Source organism: Phyllopteryx taeniolatus, chromosome 12, assembly GCF_024500385.1.
Source record: "Phyllopteryx taeniolatus isolate TA_2022b chromosome 12, UOR_Ptae_1.2, whole genome shotgun sequence".
In the NCBI taxonomy this organism is placed as follows: Eukaryota; Metazoa; Chordata; class Actinopteri; order Syngnathiformes; family Syngnathidae; genus Phyllopteryx; species Phyllopteryx taeniolatus.
In genome coordinates this window covers 23,865,522-23,889,141 of record NC_084513.1, presented here as the reverse complement: position 1 = coordinate 23,889,141, position 23,620 = coordinate 23,865,522, and the positions used below count along the sequence as shown (strand labels likewise).

Here is a 23,620-nt window from a genome sequence, read left to right as displayed (position 1 = left end):
TTATAGCCCAAGTCCAATAAATAGCTTGAAATGGTACAAACTAAGATAAATGATGAACTTCCAGAGGTAGAAAAAAAACTAGGCAGGATGAGCCAAAACTGAACTGTCGTGCTACTGTAACCGGTCAAAAGGTTTAGAACACGCCCATTTCCCCCCTTATTTATTAATGTATACATTTATTTATTTTTTTTATTGAAAGTCAAGTATAGCTCATATCCAGTGAATAGCCACACAGTTGTGGGAACGTTCTGACGAATATTTGATTTCCATTTTAGAGATAGTGCCACAAGTGTGTTCAGCTGCTATATTTGCCCACTTTACCGAGTCAAAGGTTTAAAATACATTTTTGTTTGATCGATTCCATGATTTCTTTTGTAACTTAGTTTATTTGTTCTGCGTTTTCATTTCAGAGTAAAATGACAAATTGAAGTGCACATATTTGGGGTGTTTGAAAAGGTTAGACCGGTAGTGGATATAAACAAATAACAATATACAGTATGCGTATGAATGTAATTGTATAGAAGCCTCTTGCAATACCGCCACTTTAAGTGTGAGGTCGCTGTTCGACCAAAGTGGCAGGTGAACGACTGCAGAAGAAGACGAGGGGGGCCGTCCTGCTGTCTGTATTTGTTTGTCCGACCGTCGGCCGCCATGATGAGTCTCCTTCAAGCGTCTGCTCGCAGCAGCGTCCGAGCGGTGACCAAAAACTTCTATTCCACAGAAATGAGCAAACGCGTGGCCGTGGTTCTGGCGGGCTGCGGGGTCTTCGACGGCAGCGAGATCCACGAAGCTTCCGCCATTTTGGTGCATTTGAGCCGAGGAGGCGCAAGTGTGGGTGAAAATTGAAAGGAAGAGCCCACGCACGCCATGTCCGTGTGTGACGCGCTGTGCTCTTTGTTGCCAGGTGAACGTGTTCGCCCCCGACGTGGAGCAGATGCACGTGGTGGACCACGCGAAGGGCGAGCCCACGAAGGAGAGGAGGAACGTGCTGGTGGAGAGCGCCAGGCTGGCCCGTGGCAGCATCCAGGACCTTTCCAAACTCAGCGTCGAGGACCATGACGCCATCATCTTCCCAGGTGACGTCACGCTGTTTGGTGGAGACTAGTCACGTGACCATTTGTTTCAAACCTGTAGTCCCGTTTTCTTCTAAAATTGAAGTTAGGATTACAACAACTGTTTTCTTGGAAGAGTTTGACCTATCAGATCAGAAAACTCTTCTGGCAATGTTCTGAACTTTTTCCTTGTAATGTTACGACTAGTCTCTGAAAATAAATATCCCCCCCATAATACACTATACATTTTAACTCTTGCGGTATTACTTTTTTGTAAAAAATAAAAATAAAAAATACAACTTTATGCTTGGAGTATTATAGCATAATAATAATGTTCTCACATTTGAGTACACACTGATACAGAGTACAGATACTTGATAATGCCATTGTCTTGCAAGTTTGAAAATGTTTATTTTACAATTGCTCAAAAAACAAACTTAAACTGAAAATAGTAGAAATTTAACTCGTATGACACTTATACACACAAACAAAAACATGGAATACATTTTATTCAATTGTAACAAATGAATTTATTATTATATTTTTATTTATTGTTTTATGATCAATTGTATGTATGAGCACTTGGTTACAGCTGCATTTTTTGCACTCTAAAAATAGAGTGGAGGTTTTGTTACACGGGGAATAATCCTGTTCCACTTGGTCATGAGGTACATGTGCTGCTTCTGTTGCGTTCCCCTCGTCCTCCAAAGGGGGCGGTGTGGCGCACGCATGCAGATAACACACACAGGTTTGATGAAGGCACAAATAAGAACATTTCGGCAAAGCGGCAGGAACATAACACATTTTTTGCAGTATAGAAAGATTATATGCTTGTTAGTATTGTCATGTCATACATCATTTCTGTTACCTTGAAATAATCGTTTTTTTAAAGGTTTAGCCTGTGACATTGATGTTGTCTTTGAACCCTACTATAGTGTTTCGCATTATGTGTTAGCATTGGGCTAGCACTAGCAGACTTTTGCTAGATGCAGCGATGTGGTTTCTTACATATACAATGTGTAATCCTCTTTATTTTGTGTTAGTTTTACTTCAAACTGCAATGGGGAGGTTGAAACAGCTTGGAGCGAGCAGACGTCTCTTTTTGAAGAACTGTTCGCTCTTTGCCAAAATGCACAACGCACGCCAGGGAGGACAGAATGCTGTCCTAATATAGTAATACTGAAACAAAAACGCTGCAGTCCTTTCGTCTTAAGTTTCCCGGGAGCTTTTGGGCGTGCAAACGAACGCACATTGTTAATGTCGTGGTCACGTTTGGGCAGGCGGTTTCGGGGCGGCGAAGAACCTGTGCACGTGGGCGGTGCAGGGCAAGGACTGCTCGGTCAACGGTGAGGTCAAGGCGGCCCTGGAGGCGTTCCGCGGCGAGGGCAAACCCATCGGCCTCTGCTGCATCGCGCCCGTGCTGGCCGCCAAAGTGTTTCCCGGCTGCGAGGTCACCGTCGGCCTGGAGAACGACGACAAGTCCGTGTAAACCGCTCGGCTTAAACTTCCCAGAAGAGCGGTAAAAAGCCAACGTGAGCCCCCGCTCCCTCGTCTTTCAGGTACCCCAACACGACGGACACGGCGGCCGCCATCAAGCAGCTGGGCTGCGAGCACGTGAGCGCGCCTGTGAGCCGGAGCCACGTGGACCGCAAGAACAAGCTGGTGACCACCTGCGCCTTCATGTGCGACGCGCCCATTCACGAGGTGTTCGACGGCATCGGCTCCATGGTGCAGGACGTGCTTAAGCTAGCCTGAACCGAGCCAAATTCTGGCGCCTTTCTGCTAAAGGTAAAGCGATACAAAAATGCGGTCATAAACGACAAGCGCATACACATACAAATCGCAGCACATAGCTTGACTACTTTGGTTTCATTGTATCACTTTTGTTCTAGAAAATATTATCATGATGCACAGTGGCTGCAATCGAGTTTATTTTTACAGGCTATTTTTGCGACACAATTTGGGAATAGAGTGGCTACATTTATATTGACGACATGGCAGAACTGGAGAACTTTGTGATTGGAGAACAGTGAGGGCGATGAAAATAAGATGAGGTAAAGATAGCGGTAAATCTCTCCACTGTCTTAATGGTGTCTTATTGTACAGAGGAAAATGCAATAAATGTGTCAAAGTTCAAGTGTTGAGTTCATTGTAATACACCTTTCTACACACCAAAGAAAATATTGTCTCCAGATTAAATTTTTTGCATTTATTTTTGGAATAACATTATTTTTGTGGGGAAGAGCATCATTTGCAATTATTAGCAACAATATGTTGTGCTTATTTATTCCAGTTTTACAACCCCAATTCCAATGAAGTTGGGACATTGTGTTAAACATAAATAAAACAGAATACGATTTGCAAATCATGTTCGACCTATATTTAATTGAATACACTACAAATACAAGATATTTAATGCATGTACCTTTCAGCATTAATATTGTGCCTTCACAGATGTGTAAGTGACCCATGCCATTGGCACTAACAGCCCCATACCATCACAGATGCTGGCTTTTGAACTTTGCGTCCATAACAGTCCGGATGGTTCTTTTCCTCTTTGGCCCGGAGGACATGACGTCCACAATTTCCAAAAACAATTTGAAATGTGGACTCGTCGGACCACAGAACACTTTTCCACTTTGTATCGGTCCATCTTAGATGAGTTCGGGCCCAGAGAAGCCGGCGGCGTTTCTGGGTGTTGTTGTTGATGGCTTTTGCTTTGCATAGTAGCGTTTCAAGTTGCACTTACGGATGTAGCGCCGAACTGTATTTACTGACATTGGTTTTCTGAAGTGTTCCTGAGTCCATGTGGTGATATCCTTTACACATTGATGTCGGTTTTTGATGCAGTGGCGCTTGAGGGATCGAAGGTCACGGGCATTCGATGTTGGTTTTCGGCCTTGCCGCTTACATGCGGTGATTTCTCCAGATTCTCTGAACCTTTTGATGATGATATGGACCGTAGACGATGAAATCCCTAAATTCCTAGCAATTGTACGTTGAGGAACATTGTCCTTAAACTGTTGGACTATTTTCTCACGCACTTGTTGACAAAGAGGTGAACCTCGCCCCATCTTTGCGTGTGACTGACTGAGCAATTCAGGGAAGCAATCATGGCACCCACCTGTTCCCAATGAGCCTGTTCACCTGTGGGATGTTCCAAACACGTGTTTGATGAGCATTCCTCACCTTTCTCAGTCTTTTTTTGCCACCCGTCCCAGCTGTTTTGGAACGTGTTGCAGCCATAAAAGTCGAATTTAATGATTATTTGCTAAAAACAATCAAGTTGATCAGTTTGAACATTAAATATCTTCGTCTTTGTAGTGTATTCAATTAAATATAGGTTGAACATGATTTGCAAATCATTGTATTCTGTTTTTATTTATTTATACACAATGTCCCAACTTCATTGGAATTGGGGTTGTATTTTGAAGACATAAAGTACATACTTCAGAAAAATCATGTTTTTTTTTTCCTGTTTAAAATATATCCCCCAGTTTGTAGGTACATGTTTTACATTGGAAAAAATAGGTATTTTTATGTCCCCCAAAATCTAACAATCATAGAATCTTTGGATGGGGAAAAAAAGAACAAAACTTGGGAGATTTGTTTGAGTATTGTGGAAACATGATTTTGATTGGACAGTAAACACACTTCAGAGTACATTGTATTTCTGAAACATGACTTCCGTGTTCATTGTTTTAATGTGAGAAAAAAAAACTTTGAAATATCCATCCATCCACTTTCCGTACGGCTTCTCCTCACGTGGCTCGCGGGCGTGCTGGAGCCGCCCAACCCATCTGATTGGGCGAGAGAGGCCGCGTACACCCTGGATTGATCGCTTGACCAAATATTTTTGGGGTTGATAAAGTGCTTGCTTTTGATTGGAATGCAACAATATTTACAGTGTTTTGTTTGGTGTGCGTAAACGTTGACTCCCTCTTTCTCATACGCTTTGCGACAAAGCCCCGGAGTCACACTTGCGGTGTCGTTGCTCGGTCGTCATCGTCAAGTACGAAAGTAACTGCGTGCACTCCGCCTCGGTCTCCAGGTTTCCGACGGTGTCCAGCGCGCCTTCGGCTCCCTCCGAGCTCAACACCGAGGAAGCGTTCGACATGAACTTGTCCACCAGGTCCTCTTGCCTCAGCGGCTTCCTCCAGTGTCCGTAGAACGTGTCGCACCTGGCTGAGACGCTCTCCCCTCGGTGGCTTTCTATGACGACCTCGCCGTACATCTTGTCGAAGCTGGCATGGTTATCCCCGGGAACGTGCACCTCTACTTTGGCCAGGAGCTCCTTGAGATCCGAACGCTCCCTTTGAGGTGTGGCGAAGGAGCCCACCGACACGCCGGCGTCCAGGATGGCGGAGCAGGCGTTGAACTGGAAGGAATGCCTGGCCTGGTGCTCCGTGGTGGGAAAAGGGCAGTCGATGTACTTGGATGGCGGAACTCGGAGGGTGACGCGTTTTATCTGACCCGCGTCCAAGTTTGGTATCTTAGCGCGAGCCGTCAAAGCGGCGTCCACCACCCAGTGCATCCCCAAATGAGCGGGCACGCGCTTGAAGGCCACGTCCTGCTCCTCGAGGACCCAACCTGAGCCGCCGACCCCGGGGAGCGTCATCGCAGACGGCTCGTAGTCTTCGTAGTAAACCCCGAAGCCGTGCTCCGCGTCCAGGATGGACTGGTTGCCCTGCACGCCCGTCTGGGCCAGCCGAGCGGCCTCCAGGCCCCTCTGGGCGGCGTAGCCCATGTGCAGCGGTTTGGTTTGGGTGGCGGCGTTGGCGAGCGGCGCCCCGGCCGAGCACGCCGCGATGGCCAGAGCGTTGGCGCATTGCTCGGACGATAAACCCAAAAGCTTGGCAGAGGCCGCCGCGCTGCCCATCACGCCGACCACGCTGGGAGGGTGGAATCTGATCAGAGACACTTTATTAGCGACAGCTGCATCGTCTCACACGAGAAATGAGATGCAGCACAGGACATCGGGAGATAGCGTTGTGACGCTATATATAGCGGCTCACGTATTGCGGATTCAGTGCTTTGCAGATTTTCTTTTCATATTCTTGTTTATAATTGGCCATATCGTGGAATTTTGAGTGTATGCTGTATTTCTTTTTTTGTGGGAAAATAAACTTCCTAGCCTAGAACTGTTTTTTTTTTTTTTTTTTAAGAAAATTCATTAACACACATTACAGAGAATAAAATGTACATGGTGTACAGTACTACTGTGCATACTTTATGCTAAAGAGTTTGAAAGGTGTTTAAAAGTATAGGAAGTGTTTAGGAGTATGGTAGCGGGAGTGTGGGCAAGATTTCAAGTCTGGGGAGGTTTACACCGCTTTAAAATATGTATAGATAATCATAATATCTTGTTGCTATTTCGTGGATTTCACCTCCTGCAGAGGTGGTCTGGAAGTGCGAAATGAGGCGTTACTGTAAATGCTTTTATCATTGGGTGGCCGTCATAAATTGAATTTGGATGATCATTTTTTGGGATACAAATATAATAACCAAGTTCAAGCTTCTTCCGCTAACAAGTCGAAATACTTCCTAGGAACTTTAAACGTCTACAATGTATTTTTATTTTTTAACACAAGACGTCACCACAGAGCCACCAAAGTTGACAATATTCGATGTTTAGGCTTCGTTTGTGTTTACATATATTTGTATAAAAAGACAATTCAGTTGTCCTCAAAGTGTAGTCAGCTCGTTAGCCTAGCATACACAGGAAGTCAGCTAACCTGTTTTCCACATTGGTCACGTGACGTTCCACATCTAGCGGATTCTAAAAACCTCAAGGTACGTACTTTTCATTTAACAGCAATGATACGTGCTAATTTTTTGTTATAAAAAATACATTCTTTTTTTGGATTAAAAACTAAAATAATTGAGATAGATTAATTGGATGAGGAGATACAGTACACTGTATTTTTATCCCGTGATTTTATTTTTTTGTGAATATTTTTAAATATATAGGGGTGTTTATTTGATTTCGGGCACTTTTGAGTTTCGTTTTTCTCAAAAATAAAATGTCTCAAAAACTATATATAGCTACCTTACTGTAAAACCTGTGATTTAAGATTTATTTTTAAATTTGGTCTTTTTGTCAGATACCCTAGAGAAATGCCATTACCGCCACAATGGCATATTGATTGAAAATTGATTAATCTTGTGACGGTTATGACATTTCAAAGTTTTAAGCTAACTGTGCTATGCTGGTAGCGTTAGCTTAATTTTTTCTTTTAGCTAGCTAGTCCTGTACAACATTTTTATATGATTATCAAGTTTTTAGAGGAAAATCTTGAAACATTCAAACTACAAGTGGTTTGATAATGACACGCAATAAGAATATTATGTGACTTAAGGGAACAAATGAGGGGGGAAAAAAACTTACTTTTCCAGTTATCTCTCTGCCCGAGCATGTGCTTGCGCTAATGACAGCAACTTTAAGGGACAGACATATTTTAGTAAAAATAAAAGACAGAATTTGAAATGTATATATGATGAGAAATCATTCATTCTATTATATTTTAAGGAATTTATGGTAAAAGTTACACCATTTTAGCATTTTTTTTTAGTAGAGAGATATTCATATATGCAAACCCTGTGCTAGGTATAGGGTGAAAACTGTAAAATACCACCATAAAACCGCAAAAAAAAAGGCAAAATATACTAATATTAATATGAAATTTTAGACAACACTTATAATTAGGCACGCCCACTGCTGGTTATTGAAAAAATCTCTTTAAAAATATGTTTCCTTTAAATTTGACATCAAGGACACAAAAAGGCCCATAATCAAATAAACACCCACATATATATATATAATATATATATATATAATATATATATATATATATAATATATATATATGTATATATATATATATATATAAACCAAATGTATACAAAAAAAAAGTAACAAGGTGATCCAATCTATAATAATGATGTGCAAAGCTTTGTATTTAAACCACTAGAGGGAAGTGTTTCTCTTTCATGATCACTAAATAAACATATGATGTGACATTTGACCCCACTTACCATACACACCAAATTGGACATGGAATAACCACGAGGTCCCAACTTTTTTTTTTTAACCCATTAGTGGAAGGTGTTCTTTTTTATTTATTTATTTTTTTTTAAATTTTTGTTTTGTTTTATTATTATTATTTTAACAGATGTGCAGCAGTACCTTTTAGGGATGTTGAAGGCCTCCCTGGAGAACCTCAGCAGTCTGCCCTGCACCTCAATGCCAACATTGAAGGCCAGCAGCAGGTCCACACCGGAGGGCCTCCCGGGCGCGACCTCCGCCAAGGCCAGCAGGGCGGCCAGCACCGCCCCCGAGGGATGAGTGGCCGGGTACCACGTGTCATCAAAGTCCATCGAGTGAACCTGGAAGCACCCAGGCAAAGTTTCAAAAGACGTCGCAGGACCGTCGATGCTGTCGTCAGTCGTGTGAGCGAGCCTACCGCCACGCCGTTGACAAACGCGGCGAAGTGCGGCGGCACAGTCGTGTCCGATTTGCCCCAAACGCTGCTATTCTCCTCTGACTGGAACGACTGACATCAACAACATGAAAAGAAAGGTCAAGTCAGCAAAGAATGAAAACCGCTTTACTTGCAAAATGACTACATTTAATCATGTCAGAAAAAAATAAATCCTTATAATTTTGTGAAAATGCCCAAAATTCAGTTATCCCACTCTAGTTCCGGGTGGCTCATTTGTAAAGGCAGTCATTTTGATGCAGCACTTGGATCGAATGTACTGAAGAACAACATGGTACACGAACTTGGCTGTGGTACAAATCACGACAGAGAAAAATTAAATAGAAGACTACGGAAACTTAAACTTACAGTAATATTTTTAATGTTCACAAATGGAAATTTTAAACTATAAATAAGTTAAAAGAAGTATATTCTTTTTGAATGTACAAATAACTAGAATAAACTAATCATATATTTGGCAGAAAAAAAATTCCAATAACCGATTAATGAAAAAAAAAAAAAATTTAGTAAAATAACTTATTTGGTGCCCTACATATCCCGACACAGTGTTTTTCTCTAAAATTACATGAAATTCATAGCAATTTTCTATTCTTTTTTTACCATTTGTTCATAAAATGGCCACATGAAATGATATGGCGGGCCAGCTCTGGTGGCCGGGCCTTGGGTTTGACACCGGTGCATTACGCCATACAATGTTACTGCAGTAATAAGGACGTTAATTCTTGTCGTTTGTGTGTTGATGTTGCACTGTGTTTTATGAAAGCGTGACTTGAGGTCGTGTGCGATCGAGGGAGCTCCTGGTCAATTGCGCTGTCCAATTTGTCAATCCCGGCAGGCCGGCAGACTGTTCAAATCAAGTCTCAGGAATTCTTGAGAAACAACATCTTTGCGCAATTCTAGCGGAGTGTTTCCCATTTGTAACATTGGTACTGTTATAGTTTTACTTATAATTTCCTGTATTGTAGTTAGAATGCCATTGTCCTTATATGATGTTGTAATGGGTTAAAAAATCTGCAAAACTCAGCCTGATTATTGCCAATTTGAAACTCGTTTATTTTTTTTTAAGAATGTTCATGTTTGTTTAGCAAAAAAAGGGCTGTTTAATTCACCACGTAAATGATCTTTTGTAAACTTCGACATTACGCACAAATACACAAGGTATTCTGCAAAGATGTTCACATTTCTACTGTCGTGTTTATGGGAAACTTAAAGAAGTGTACCCGGCTGTACTTGAGAACTTTGTCGAAGACGTCCGTCCTGGATCCGAGCAGGCCCACGCCGAGGGTGTCCAGCATCATCCGTTTACTGCGCCTAATCACGCCGTCCGTCAGCTGGCCGGCGCCCAGGGCTTGGATGGCGGCGCCGAAGCTTTCCGTGACCCCCTGAAATGCAAAAGGTCAACACACACACACCCCCAAATGAAAGCACTCAGCACAATCATCCAGGTTGTCTTTCAAATCCACTTGGAAAACAATACTTACCTTACGCATCATTCCTTCCTTAACCTTTGCGTTGAATGTTCAAGTCCTAAAGGGGAGTTTGTCCTATTTATTAGCGAAGGTCACGCTGCCCAGTGGCGGAACGTCAGAATTTCCAAAGCCGGTTGATGATGGTCAGCGTGATGACAAGTGGGGACTTTCACAATGACGGAAATTTGTGTCTGGAAAAAGTTTCGCTTTCATATGCTATTGTTGGGCTCATGAAAATGGATTTTTGGCGTTTTTTCTTCCCCCCCCGCTGTGCTGTGTAGACAGTTGGGAGGGGGGGTCAGACATTAATTAAACCACATACACGCAACTTCATCTTGCGTTTCACAATTGAGTGAAACTTTCGAGTGGCCAGAAAGATGTTTTTGGAGGAAACGACACAAGCTCGGCCCAAAACAGCCCAGCCACGAACGCACGTGACACGACCTGCTTGGAAAGTCTCAAAATGAGCTTAGGAAGAAAAACAAAACAGAAAGTTCACTCTCAGGTCGGACATGTGGATTGAGACACAAAATGGAAGCAAAAAAATTAAAAAGATATTTGTCATCAAAGCCAAACCAAACTTGCTGAGCAGAGTCAAAGTTGAATTGGTTGTCTGGAGCAAAAGTTGAAGTAGATGCAGTATGTGACCAAATTAAAGGTCTCTCTCTCTCTCTCTCTCTTGCTCTCCAACTTGACATTTAAAAGATGATCATTTGTTAACGTTTCAAAACAAAGTGGTTCCTGATGAGCTGAAACGTTGACATTTAACTCTCCTTTTCTTGAGCGTGCAGAATGAGCAGCAAACTCCAGAAAGGGCTGAGAAGTACAAAAGAGCAAGACTGTGACACTGTTGGACTTGCACGATGTTCTCACTTTCTCTGCTTTTTATTTTCTCATTTTAAAATAATGGCGGAGTTAGTTAGTCAGTTCCAAAGTCAAGCTGCCACTTCATTACACCTTAATTAATTAGTGGTTGAGCACACCGCCGCAAGGCTTTTGTTCAGCCACATCACGTGAGTCCTCGTTCATTTCATTTTGTTCCACCACACCACATCTGACTCGTCGTTCATTTCAGGATTCATGACAAAATGTTACTGCATTTGCTGTCATTTGCTGTCCGACTGAATGACTGTATTATTGTTATGTTTTAATGACGTGAAGCACTTTGTGGGTCCTCGCTGTGAGTCAAATTGACTTAGTTCGATGACTATACAAGTGGTTTATTATCTGTAAAATGCAGTTGGGACATAACCTGAAGCCTCCCACATCGCCAGTACAAATTTGAGAAGGAGAAATCACATCTGCACTCATGTTGCCCAGTTCGTTTAGGTATGGCATCTCAATAAATGAGAATCAATCTACAGTATTCTGATGTATTGAGATGAACCTGTACGGAACAGCTGTACCTAATGACTGACTGTGCTGTCAGTCTTGCCCGATATGCTCATTGTAACTTCCACATACGGTTAACATCATTGCACATCAACATATTTGTTTTTCCCCCCCCCCCCCCCCCCCCCCCGGCGCTCATCGTTCGTTAAGCAGGGCATCATTAAAGCTGAGGAGTTGAATGGTTAACCACGCAGCAGCTGCCTCCTCCTTTTCCTCCGCGGGTTGAAGCTTCATAAGCCGTGCGCAGCCACTCGAGGCTCAGTCAGGCTCAGGCAGCCCACGGAAGGAGCCGACACGGGCACGGACACGGGCACGCGCACGGGCACGCACACGGGCGGCGGGATGGCTCTGGCCGAGGCGTCCAAACAAGGCGGCGAGAGCAAGTTCTCGGACATCGTGGAGCTGAACGTGGGCGGCCAGGTGTACGTGACCCGGCTCCAAACTCTGGTGGCGGTGCCGGACTCGCTCCTGTGGCGCATGTTCAGCCGCCGCGCGCCACAGGAGCTGGCCCGGGACAGCAAGGGCCGCGTCTTCCTGGACCGGGACGGCTTCTTGTTCCGCTACGTCCTGGACTACCTGCGCGACCTGACCTTGGTGCTGCCGGACTACTTCCCGGAGAGGAGCCGCCTGCGCAGGGAGGCCGACTTCTTCCAGCTCCGGGAGCTGGCCGAGCGGCTGAGCGAGGACGGCTCCGTCGGCGAGGAGGCCGGCCGCGGCGACGCCGACGACGGCTCGCTCCGAGGCGGCCGGCCTCCGGGCGCGGACTCCAGGAAGTCGGGCTACATCACCGTGGGCTACCGGGGCTCGTATACCATCGGCCGGGACACCCAGACCGACGCCAAATTCCGCAGAGTGGCGCGCATCACCGTGTGCGGGAAGACCGCCCTGGCCAAGGAGGTGTTCGGGGACACGCTCAACGAGAGCCGGGACCCGGACCGCCCGCCGGAGAGGTACACGTCGCGCTACTACCTCAAGTACAACTTCCTGGAGCAGGCCTTCGACAGGCTGACCGAGGTGGGCTTCCGCATGGTGGCCTGCAGCTCCACGGGCACCTGCGCCTACGCCAGCAACGACCCCGCCGAGGACAAAATCTGGACGAGTTACACCGAATATGTCTTCTGTCGGGAACAGTAGCCACGGCGCCTCAGAAAATCCATCGGCCTTTTCATTCCACTAGGCGCCCTCGGAAGAGCAATTACCCGTACGACCGCTTCAAAGCTGGAGATTTGAACGCACCCCCGCAAAAAATTCAAACATGCACAAAAGCACGGTTGGAGTCCGCCGCTGGTTCCCAATTTACAGTAGCACGTCACTAAACAAAAATATATATACAGTCAACCCAAATTCTTTTTTGCAATCCGTTCTTAGCTGAAAAACTCACCTATTTGCTGCTTTTTGTCTGCTCATCTGGCACCAAGCAACTGTTCAAGTGAGTTAAGGAGCTTCATTTTGGACAGAAGTAGTTCTTTGCCTCCATCTCGCGGCCTTTTTGTGCGGTGGCAACAATCACTCGCAGATTTTCGTCACGGCACGGCCCCCCGGGGGCAGCTGGGGTCGGCTGTACGTAAATCAAGAATGATGCCGTGGAAGCGCATTTCATCCAACTGCCTGTCACTCTAAATCAATGGCATAGATGAACATTTGCAGTATTATTGAAACAATAAAGTCGCATCATTGTTTACTAAGAAAAAAAAAAACCCCAACAACAACATTGTTTATGGCACTGTGTCTGGAAATGGAACATAAACGTTGTCAGGCTCCAATAGTAACATCCGCTCCAATGAAACTTTGGAATAACGTGTCAGGAACAAATTGGATTTTGGGTGTGTTGAGTGTTGTGTTGTGTGCGAAAGAAATACAACTCAACATTAGTCATGTTGCTTTCCAACATCTGAGTTTCGACTATGATAACTCGATAATTAGGTGGACAAGATAATCAATTCCTGATCATTTGTTAAAAAAAAAGATGATAACTGCATATGAGAAGTTCATTCATTTTCCATATCATCCTTGTCCAATAAAAAGCATGCACAGTATCTCTATTTTTTTGGGGAGTTTTTCTTTCTTTTTAACAAACAGCAAGACAGACAAAGAAAGTGAGACGGCGACGAGACAACAAAGTGGCAAATTTGTGTATGAATAAACTTCTCATACTAATCGTGGTTTTTGGAGTCATTTTTTTTTTCCAATGTGTTTCTGACTGTGTTACTGCCACCTCTTCTTGCCTTTTTGGTTTCGGTTGATTTCTTTCCGGTAATCTGCCACGGAAACTGGTGACAATCTTTAGAACGTGACCATTCTGCCTAGCAACAGGTGTCTGTCGAACCTGCGACCCGACCGTAAAGAAAGTAGCGAAAGCGGGGTTCGCGCATATCGACAATCGAGCCAAATTGGAGGATTTTTCTTCCCTTCCGATCAAAGTCAGATGAAAGCCCGATTATCGGATGTCTGTAAAAGAGGATCCTGAGCGAGTATCCTGTGGTGCGAGGTGTGCTAAGAAAGATTTTCCGTCCCCGATCGGCAGTCTGGACACCTCTCACGTCAGACTTGTGTCTGTGGCGTTGTGGAGGTGATCTCGGTCATGCACGTCAATAAAAGAGCAGTAAACACTGTGTGGAGTCTCTCTCATTTTAAAATTTGTTTGAAAAAATTGGTATGTGTGGCACGCTGCGGCAATTTTGTCCATCCTGCGTTTCTGCACGTGCTGGCAACAATGTCTATCAGTACATAGTGAATGACATTTCCATAATAAGCCGTTTTGCTTCTTCCACCCTGTGCCAGCCCCGCCCCCGCTTCCTTAACATTCGCTGACCTTTTTAAACTGCCGCCAATCAAAGCGGCGGGCCTCCAAGAGAAGCTGCACTGGACCTCATCAGAAACCAGACGCGCCACACGGCTATCAAACGGCACGGGCGGCGCTAAATATCGCGGGAGGTTCTCGCACATAAATTGAGCCGCAGGACATGCTAATCGCGCAGCTGTGCGGACGCGCTGTCATTGTCATTCGCAAGTGTGAAAGGGTCCAGCTGCACGCTAATGCGAGAGACATGCATATTTGGACCACCGTGCTCATTCATATCAAAGAAGGGACTTTGCATTCAAAAGATAGCGTGGGATTATTCAAAATGATTTTAAAAACAGGTGGCAGAGATAAGCAGGGGATCTAGGACACATCCTTGAGGGATCCCCTTGAGATTTCACTATAATAAATGAGAACGGTTTCTTGTTTTGTTGCTTCAGCAGGTTTTGATTTTCCATCGGTCCATTTTCTACTGGATCCGATCCGATCTCGGGTGAGAAGCAGGGGCACATCCTGGACTGGTTGCAAGTCAAGTGGAGCCAGCGAGCGATGAAATTGATGACGCTTTTGAAGCGAGCGCACCGACGCTAATCAACTGCAAACGGCTGCCGAGCCCGAACGCAGTTGAATCTCGTGCGCTCAAAATGATTCAACAGCTATTGTAAATTAATCAGTCTAGTTGGAATTTGCAATGATTTGTTTAAAAACAAATATAAGGTACAAAAATGGATGAATGAGAATGCCCCCCCCCCCCCACTTTCATTAATTAATTTCATGAAAATAAAATGGCGAAACCTGTTGTCGAACGGCCCCAAAAAGTGATGCAATTTTAGAGGTTTTATTTCATTTGCATTTGCCTTAGTTTTATAATTTTGCTTTATTATAGAACAGTTAACTTCACTTTACACCTGTGGGACAAGTAAGAATGTTAGGGTTTCAAAACAGGGTTAGGGTTTCAAGAAAGGGTTAGTGTTAAGGTTTCAAATGAAGGTTTCAAGACAGGTTAGGGTTTCTTAACAAGGGTAGGTATTAAATTAGGTTTTCAAAACAGGGTTAGGGTTTTAAAGTAGGGCTTCGAAACACCATGAGGGTTTCAAAGCAGGATTTCAAGACAGGGTTAGGTTTTCAAATTAGGGTTTTAAACAAGAACCGGGGTTTCAAAGTAGGGTTTCAAAACAGGGTTAGGGTTTCAAATTAGGATTTCAAAACAGGTTTAGGGTTTAAAAGTAGCATTTAAAAACAAGGTTACAGTTTCAAATTAGGGTGTCAAATCAGGGTTAGGGTTTCAAATCAGAAACTGACATTTCATAAAAGGATTAGGGTATCAAAGTAGTGCTTTAAAACAGGGTTAGGGTTTCACCAGTGGACGGAGAGTGGCCTTCCAAAGGAATGAAGATAAACAGTACAGAAAATGGATGGATGGATGGATGATTCCGTACGCAGTGTGGGGCGTGGCTCTAAATTGGATGATAAATAGTTACGTTTTCCACACAAACGCTGGCTCGCGCGCCATTTCAAATCGCCTTCCATTGACGTGATGAAGCCTGCTGGCTCAGATGAGACGCGAAACAAACACAACAGTCCAGTTGCTCTGAGAATGAAATGACCTGGATGAACGAGACTCTTCACAGGCATGTTTCAAAACAGGGTTAGGGTTTCAATTTGCAATTGTAAAAATCAAAACTGATTTTATTGTCATACCTGTGGTTGCTATTTTACATGATCAAACTATAAAATCAATTTGCTGGAGTTCTGAATGTTAACGCTTTGGGGCTGGAATGACTCTTCTTGGTCAAGCGTTGACGTTTCATCCTGGTGACGACCTCTCGAAAGTCAACTTTTGAGCGCAAAAGCAGGTCAAGATGGCTCCCTTTGACGGGCGCCGAGTGGCTACCGCATGAATTTCAAAACAGGCGTCGCTCTGGCTTTTGGTTTTGGGAGGGGAGCTTCTCTGCAAGTCCCAATTGTAGGCTGCAAAAAAAAAAAAATCGTACCCGACAACAACCACACGCAAGGCGAGCGTCTCAAAAGTCTCCAAAAGTCGAACCCCGCCGAGGTCCAACAAGTCGGAACATTTCCGAAATAATAGGCCTGTAAAGTCACACTCGACTTCGCTATTTGAACTGATGTCATACGAATTTCTCATCAGATTTCAAAGGAGAATAATAAAATAGGTGTGCTTCTTTTTTCAAGCTCCACGTCCCACCACTGTCTACATTTTGTTATTCGGTATTCCAAAATGCAAATAACCGTACAACAACAACAAAATAGACGAAACTCTACACACATAGCTCAAACGTTGTAATATTCACACCAAGTATGATGCAACAACTTGCATTTGAGATTCTCAGCTCGGCCATCGTTGTAGCCTTCTGTCATGGTTCCGTTACAAAAAGCACAACAAATGCTCGCTGAGCTCAAGTCTTGACGTCACACGTGATGCTGTGAAGTTTTGTTACATTTTTTGGAGTCTGACACATTTTGCTTGAACTCCAAATTGTTTGACTTTGGAGGTTCTACTGATGACATCATGCGTTAGCTGTCACATTCAGACCGAATGGAATAAAACATTTTACACAAGTGACTTCCCCATCAGCATTTTAGCCTTTCAATAAAGGCTGGAGAAGTTTACGGAAGCCCCTGCAGTTATTATGCAACACACTGCAGTATATCAATAAATGTCAAGTGGGACTCACTACAGGTTCCGCAGCGCCTCTTTTAGCAGCAACCGTTCCCTGCAAGGAGCTCGTGTCTCAACAGGAAGGAGGCTTTTATCTTTTGAGAGGGTCCAAATACAAAAGCGGAGGCTGCACAGGAAGCCAAGCGCTGAAGAAAAAAAAGCACCGTTAAATGCATACTTGACACGCACACTTGGGTTTTCACTTGTACACTTGCATCATATATATATATATATATATATAATTTTCTTCTTTTTAAAAATGTGGGTAAAGTATGACCAAATATACAATATTTTATAATTATAATAATTACTAATTTGCTGTAAACTTAAACTGAAATAAACACATACAGCAGGAGCTACTACTTTCCCTTTTTAAAATGGTTATTAAAATATGACGACATTTATTTTTTGAAAGCAAATGTTTTTGTTGACATTTTTTTCCAAATATATTTTAATACCTAGAAAAAGTATGGAAAATGGACGATGGATGCATTATTATCTCAATGTTTTCAAAATACAAAAACATATGACTATTTCTGCTACAATTGCCTTGCAGTTGTAAAAACAAATAGAAAACAGACGCACACAATCTATAATAACAAACATTTGTTGGACTGTTGCACCGTATTTAATCAAAAATGAAGTCGTCGGAGGAACCGAAATGCTTCCTGACATGTCAACTTACGAACATCTGCTTCACTCTTTTTCGAACAGATGTCTGCCTCGTCTGCTCGTTTACCGGTTAAAGCATGATTAGATAACTGGGTCAAAAAAAAACAAAAAAAAGAAAGGTCTCATTTTCTATCCTTACATGACACCTGGCGTGCTAGCTACACATCGAATGAACACGTCAGTATTTAAAGTAGCTGCACTTTATAGCACCAAGCCACACATCTCAGCGGAGTCTTGAACGAGCAGAGAAAGGCAGCGTCCGACCACGAAGCACCCGCAGGCGCAGCTTGCCACTCTTGCGTGTTCTGGCAAACATCAATGGGGCTATTTTCATGCGAGACCAGAGGAAATATTTTTGCCAACATATTTGGAAGGCGCAGCGCGCGTAACTGCAAGGCCGCAGAACCCCCCCCAAGCTTGCGTGTTCTGGTTCTATTACGATGTGTGCTCTTTGCCGTCATGCATCCTGCTCAAAATATGTTCAGGGAGCCTTCTGGAAAATGAACAGAAACACAGTCGAACCTGGAAGTCAAACAAAATTAGGGATTATAACGCTTTAGACGAGCGAAGTCAATCTCCAGACTTCAACCCTATGGAGCATCCAACATGGGCCTGAAGCGAATACAGTAAACCTCCGCTACAGGATATCGCAGTTCAGTTATTGCCCATTTGTTTGTTTGTGTTTTTAATCTACTTTGTACTCTACATCAGTTGCAGACGACTAAAAGGTGTTAAACTAACATATTTGATTACAGTCCAGGAAGAGGGGGAGATGACATCAGTTCACCACATTCTAATCAAGTGCAACCCATGTACATGATCCAACGAAGAACTTGTTGCCAGTAGCAGGAAAAACGGCACTTGTTGACATCTTGTTGTACTACTCGTAAAGCACGAGATGTTAATCATTCACTGGCAGAGAAAATTGGACATAATTTGACATTATACAGTTGTCAGTGCCAGTGATTCACTTGTAAAATGTTATAATGTCACTAGCACTAGTGATGGAACAGCGTTGTCTCAGGAGTTACATGTTGTTGTTCCAGTGACGACAAAGAGTAGCAGTCCATGACATCAAGGGTATTGAACAGATGCTCAAAGTCGTTTTGTTCGATTTCAGGTACTCGATGAGGAGGCGACTCGTGCGTGAACACGCCTACTCGTTGGGCCTAGTGGCGTTACTAGTGCAGTGCTGTAGTTTAGGAGTGAGATTGAACTCGGTTCCACGCTACAATTTCACAAACACGTTGGGTTATTGAACATCGTGTTAAAAGCTGCATCTCTCACCTCAGAGCGGCCATTAAACCTCCCACCTAACAAACTTGCTCTTTTAGTTTTGCATAAAAAGGCGAATAGAATTGGAAAAACACCCAAACATTTGGACGGCGCGCTGGATGCGTTCTCACGCTGCCTCTCAGGGAGTTTGCGTGCGCATCTTTGCGTGGAGCCGCCAGCGGCGAGAGCTCGGAGCGGCTGACCGCTTTTGTTGTTTGCGTCCGCAGCGTCTGCGTCCTGGCGCCGGTGGCTGAGCGTGCGCGGGTTGTCAGCGAATGGCTGCGCCCTCCCTGGCTCTCAGCCGCCACACCGCCGCTCCTATTGGACATTGGCGGAAGTCACCCACAGCGAATACCCGTTTACTGCGGCGAATACGCTCGCAACCGCTGCCGGGATGGAGACACACGGTTTCAAAAGAAATGCTCTCACTACTCCCACACACTTTAAACACACTTCAGCGTATTCAAATACCTTCATGTTAACATTATACGTGTGCTTAGACATAAAGAAAACATAAATGTACAAAAAAAAAAAAGGCCAATTAGTCGACTAGTCGATGAGTCCACTTTACGACTTTAATCCGCATTGTCGGCCAATAGAGACACAAATCTCACCACATTTACTTATTTTTTAAAAAGTAAAAATGATTGTAATGAATTTACAATTATTTATAAATGTATTGAAAGTTTTTTTATGAAAAAAAAAAAATCAATGTTATAGTAACATTTTCAATTATGGTCATGTTTCGTAGTACTCTTACTTAGAAACTACTACAAGAAAATGCGGTCATTAAATCCATCCATCCATTTTTGAGCTCTTATCCTCGCTCGGGTCGTTAAGTGACATTTATAATTTGTTTCTAACTACTTTGTACATTTCATAACTGTTTATTTTTAGAAATGGAATGATGATCCTAATATTTAAATTGGAAAATTGAAGTGAATAAAATGTCTTGTACCACTACTATACTTTTTCCCGCACACTTTAAATGTTAAATGATGACATGATTTTTTTTTTTTTCCTTTTTATTATTACGATACGTTTTGCAGTTGAGCCTTGAAATGAATGCTGGCCTGCATTGGCCATCAAGTCAATTGGATTTGCAGCGAGCGGATTACCGGCCTCCGCTTCCTCATATAATTCATCTTTTTTCCTTTCTTTCTTTCTTTCTGCGGGTGATGTCACACATAGCATTTCTGTCATCTTGTGAAGAACTCGACAATTCCTCAAGGTTTGAAAAAGGCTGGTTAAAATTTGCACGTTGGCAGAACGCTGACGCTACGGACGTTTGACTCTGGCTGCCTCGTTCGTCTCCGGTCAGATGTTCTTTGAGGTCAAAAGGGTTCTGAGTTCAACAAAGAGCAACAATCCCTTAAAGGTTTGAAAAAAGACTTGGCTCCAAATTTCATTGACGAGGAGCACGCGCTCGTCGACATTTGACCTTAGCCGGCTCGTCCCTGGTCAGATCAAATCCGAAATCAATTGGTTTCCCTTTTCAGTAAACAACAACAACCCCTCAAGGCTGGAAATAGTTTGGGTAAAATAAGGAACGTGTACCGACTGCCGATTGGCCTGAGCGACTGAGTCACAATGTTCAAAAATAAACAGGATTCTTGTTGGAATTCAGAGGAAGAATTCTTATATCCAGGCCCAAAGCCACAAATGTGTGTTTTTTGTTTGTGTTTAAAAATTAAAAAAAACACAAATAACGTAAAAATTAAAAAAAACACAAATAACGAGATTTAACTTTCACGCTACGTCACTGTTCGGCGTCTTCATACTCCCGACAACGCACGCATTGCATCACGTGACCAACGCATTAGCCATTTTTGTTTGTTTGTTTGTTTTTTTGCATTGGCAAAAATTGTTGCTGCGCGTCGAACGCCGCGGAGATCATCTCTCGTGATTGGTCCGTTTTAGTCACATGCTGTGATGACGTCCCAGCGTGTCCCTCGGTTCCACATACCATCTACGCCGCCGCCTTCTTCATCGATTTTGCAGCATAATTAAACGTATCAGCTTGTCATCTAGGTCCATTTATTCGCGCAGACACGGTTCCACGGTCGCCGTTGTTGTTGCTTTGTTCCTTGTTACGGAAAGGAAAGTCAGAACGGCTACCGGAAATGGACAGAAAATGCAGCGGAAACTCCACCCCGTGGCGTCCTAGCCAATAACAGCCGTAGCGACACCCCCGGCTTGGAGAAGAACTGCAGCACAGTTTCAAAACAGCGCGCGTGGGTTGCGCTCGAGTATAAAGGCAAACTGCCGCAGTGACGTCAGTGCGAGTATAAAGAAGCCTTTACACAGCTGTCCGCCACAGCTCATGACGACACTCAGAACCGCTGACGTCACACGCAACCACACCAGGCCCCGCCTCTTAAAGGCACATATATACAGGCAACTACAATACGTACAGTATTTTCTATCCATTTTATGCTAGCATCTCGTGTGTTTATGTGTTTTAAAAGTGTTTTGCTACAGCGTAGATTTTCACCCATTATGGGGCGGGGCTAGAACTGGTTCTCAAACTTTGTACACAAAGTACCACCTGACAAAATACTTGGCTCTCCAAGTACCACCATCATGACAAACAATAAATTACAGTAAAGTAAAACATGAGCCACGAGTTTTCCTAAAAAGGATATTTAATATTATTGCAAGCCACTGTGACATTATGCATTTAAATAGAGGAAAAAAAACGAAACACAAAGTGCATTGAAATAATCAGTCCACTAAAATGTATTGCATAAAAAGTTTAAATAAAAATTTTAGCTAAATAAATGTTTTAAAACAAACTGTTGTGAAAGACTACATGCAAATGTCTTGCACTTAAAAGTTAAATACAACTGAACTGTACTGAGACGCCGGTCAAATATTTTTTCAAATCAATAGCATTCTCAAAAAGTTTGAAAAAGGCAGACTGACAAAAATAATGTACGATGAGTGAGTTCTTGGCCATCTTGATCCCCGAAAAGCGGGCCTGCTGCCGATCGATTGAAAGCTAAACCTGAATCATATCGATGGCACCCTGGTCCCCGCTGGTCCCCTGGCATCCATGTTTACAATCTCCCGCTTTTCCTCTCGGCCCCCCGGCGGCTCCTTACGAGGTCTACATCCTGCACCCCCGCCTCCACCGGCGACGACCCGAGGTCAAGAAAGGTCGGATGGTTTAACATATTAGCGCTATCGATCACTTAAGTGTTTGCAGCAGCGGGGGGGGGCTTGCTCCAAAAAGCCGACTTTTCTTTTTCCGAGCGCCTGTCGCTCCTCTACAGGGCATTTGCACAATTGCGACGGGAAGCTCACCCGTCACCGTTTCGGGGATCCGTGTCGTATGTCGCTTCCCCTCGAGGACGCAAAGTCTCGGCCCGCCAGAGCGTGAAATGAAGTTTGGAGACAAATGGAAGTCGGTGACGTGATGAAGTGCAGCAAACATCAATGAGTTAACAAGGCAAACACTCTAATTAGCCTTTTTTTTTCTTTTTCCCCTCCGTAGGCAGCGATGGGTTTAATGGCGGCTGCACGAGGGCGGCAACTGCGCTGTTTGCGCTCCTTCTTAGTCCTCCGAAGCGCACTAAGAGGATGCTAAGTGATCCGGGAGCTGCAGGAATTGGACCGGAGATAAACCCTAAGCCTGGAAAAAAAGAAATTCATTCAAGGCTAATATGCACGTATGCTTTCAAAACACTTTCCCCCCCCCCTCTGGAATGAATGTAAATTGTTGTGTTCTCGTTCCGCACAGCAGAGGGCCTTTAGTAACAGTCACCGCTTAAGCAACATTTTGACATTCAACCACTGCGGCATAAAAAGGAAATGAAGTAAAGCTACCAACCCTTCGAGCCACTGCAACCTTTCTTGTGGCGTAACAACTTCCATTCCTTGTTCTTCTGCGTCCACATTTCCTCTTTGCCAACCTCACTGCTACCTTCAAGGAAAAAGAAAATCAAAAGAAAGCAAAATACTTCCGGAGCGAAGCGTCTTGACCAGGGGTGTCAAACTCAAATTCACAGTGGGGCAAAATTCTAAAGTGGGACAAAGTCTCGGGCCAAACTAAATATTTATTGGTTGGATTTCCAAATCCAACCTTTAAACTATCAACAGTCCCTGCCTTAGACTAGAAAAAACATTCATTCAAGCTAAGTTTTTATGTTATATTCTTTTGTTGGCGCCGCACGCAAGACAAGCAGGTCGGTCCCGTTTTCCGTTTTTTCCTGTGGCGTGAATTTGCCGAGCAGACCGGTAGCACGGTTGCTCACGAGCTCATGAGCAAAGCATTCTGGGATTTGTAGTACAAGCGGTGCACGCGCTGTACACATTTAATTTGGTCTGGCAGGGCCGCTATAAGGGGGCCCCTGAGTCGGACCTTCATGACGTCGGAGTTGGAGTTCATTTTGTTCCGTGACCAGGGGCATTTGCCGTATCGTCCGGAGACGCACGTGTAGCGCTTCGCATTGCGTCGCTATCTGCCGTTGCTTATCGTCACATACGGAATCCAAAGAACAAAATCAAGTACGACATCTGTGATATCGCTTAGCAGACGTGTCATGTGATTTGCTCACGTGACTTCAACTGCTCTTGGTGAAATTCCATTTCAGGAAACTTTTTGTTTTCAGAGAAACATAAGACTCCAATAATATGAACATTTTCCACGATGGTAGATGAATGGTGTTTTGCTCCCTCGTATGATATTAAAAGTGCAATCGTGATCTGACTGAGATACTGTTATGTTGAAATATTGGATTAGCACGGAGAGCAGAAGGGAAATTACGGGAATTCCCCGAA

At 43.8% G+C, this 23,620-nt stretch overlaps 3 protein-coding genes across 7 annotated transcripts; 2 read left to right on the top strand and 1 right to left on the bottom strand.

The window, feature by feature from the left end:
• The first annotated feature begins 618 nt into the window (after positions 1-618).
• On the top strand, positions 619-9,728 carry zgc:162944 (uncharacterized protein LOC569993 homolog). Of its 3 annotated transcripts, none has more exons than XM_061791768.1 (5): positions 619-831; positions 905-1,076; positions 2,333-2,531; positions 2,612-2,840; positions 8,224-9,728. In XM_061791768.1, the coding sequence occupies exons 1-4, from the start codon at positions 652-654 to the stop codon at positions 2,805-2,807; spliced, it is 747 nt and encodes a 248-aa protein (XP_061647752.1). In that variant the 5' UTR covers positions 619-651; the 3' UTR covers positions 2,808-2,840; positions 8,224-9,728. The 3 variants fall into 3 exon arrangements, with proteins under 3 accessions (XP_061647752.1, XP_061647751.1, XP_061647750.1); XM_061791767.1 differs by lacking the exon at positions 8,224-9,728 and adding an exon at positions 5,104-5,242; XM_061791766.1 differs by lacking the exon at positions 8,224-9,728 and having other exon boundaries at positions 2,612-3,189.
• Positions 4,718-20,961, bottom strand: acod1 (aconitate decarboxylase 1). 3 transcript variants are annotated; one of them, XM_061791762.1, is made up of 8 exons: positions 20,805-20,961; positions 16,908-17,037; positions 12,793-13,027; positions 10,032-10,835; positions 9,771-9,932; positions 8,515-8,604; positions 8,238-8,437; positions 4,718-5,959 (listed from the first exon to the last, which is right to left on the bottom strand). In XM_061791762.1, exons 4-8 carry the CDS (start codon positions 10,041-10,043, stop codon positions 4,999-5,001), a joined length of 1,425 nt encoding a protein of 474 aa, XP_061647746.1. In that variant the 5' UTR covers positions 10,044-10,835; positions 12,793-13,027; positions 16,908-17,037; positions 20,805-20,961; the 3' UTR covers positions 4,718-4,998. The 3 variants fall into 3 exon arrangements, with proteins under 3 accessions (XP_061647746.1, XP_061647747.1, XP_061647748.1); XM_061791763.1 differs by lacking the exon at positions 16,908-17,037; XM_061791764.1 differs by lacking the exons at positions 10,032-10,835; positions 16,908-17,037; positions 20,805-20,961 and having other exon boundaries at positions 12,793-14,965.
• On the top strand, positions 11,696-13,573 carry kctd12.1 (potassium channel tetramerisation domain containing 12.1). Its single transcript, XM_061791765.1, has one exon. It carries the CDS (start codon positions 11,754-11,756, stop codon positions 12,543-12,545), a length of 792 nt encoding a protein of 263 aa, XP_061647749.1. The 5' UTR covers positions 11,696-11,753; the 3' UTR covers positions 12,546-13,573.
• Positions 20,962-23,620: the final 2,659 nt, after the last annotated feature.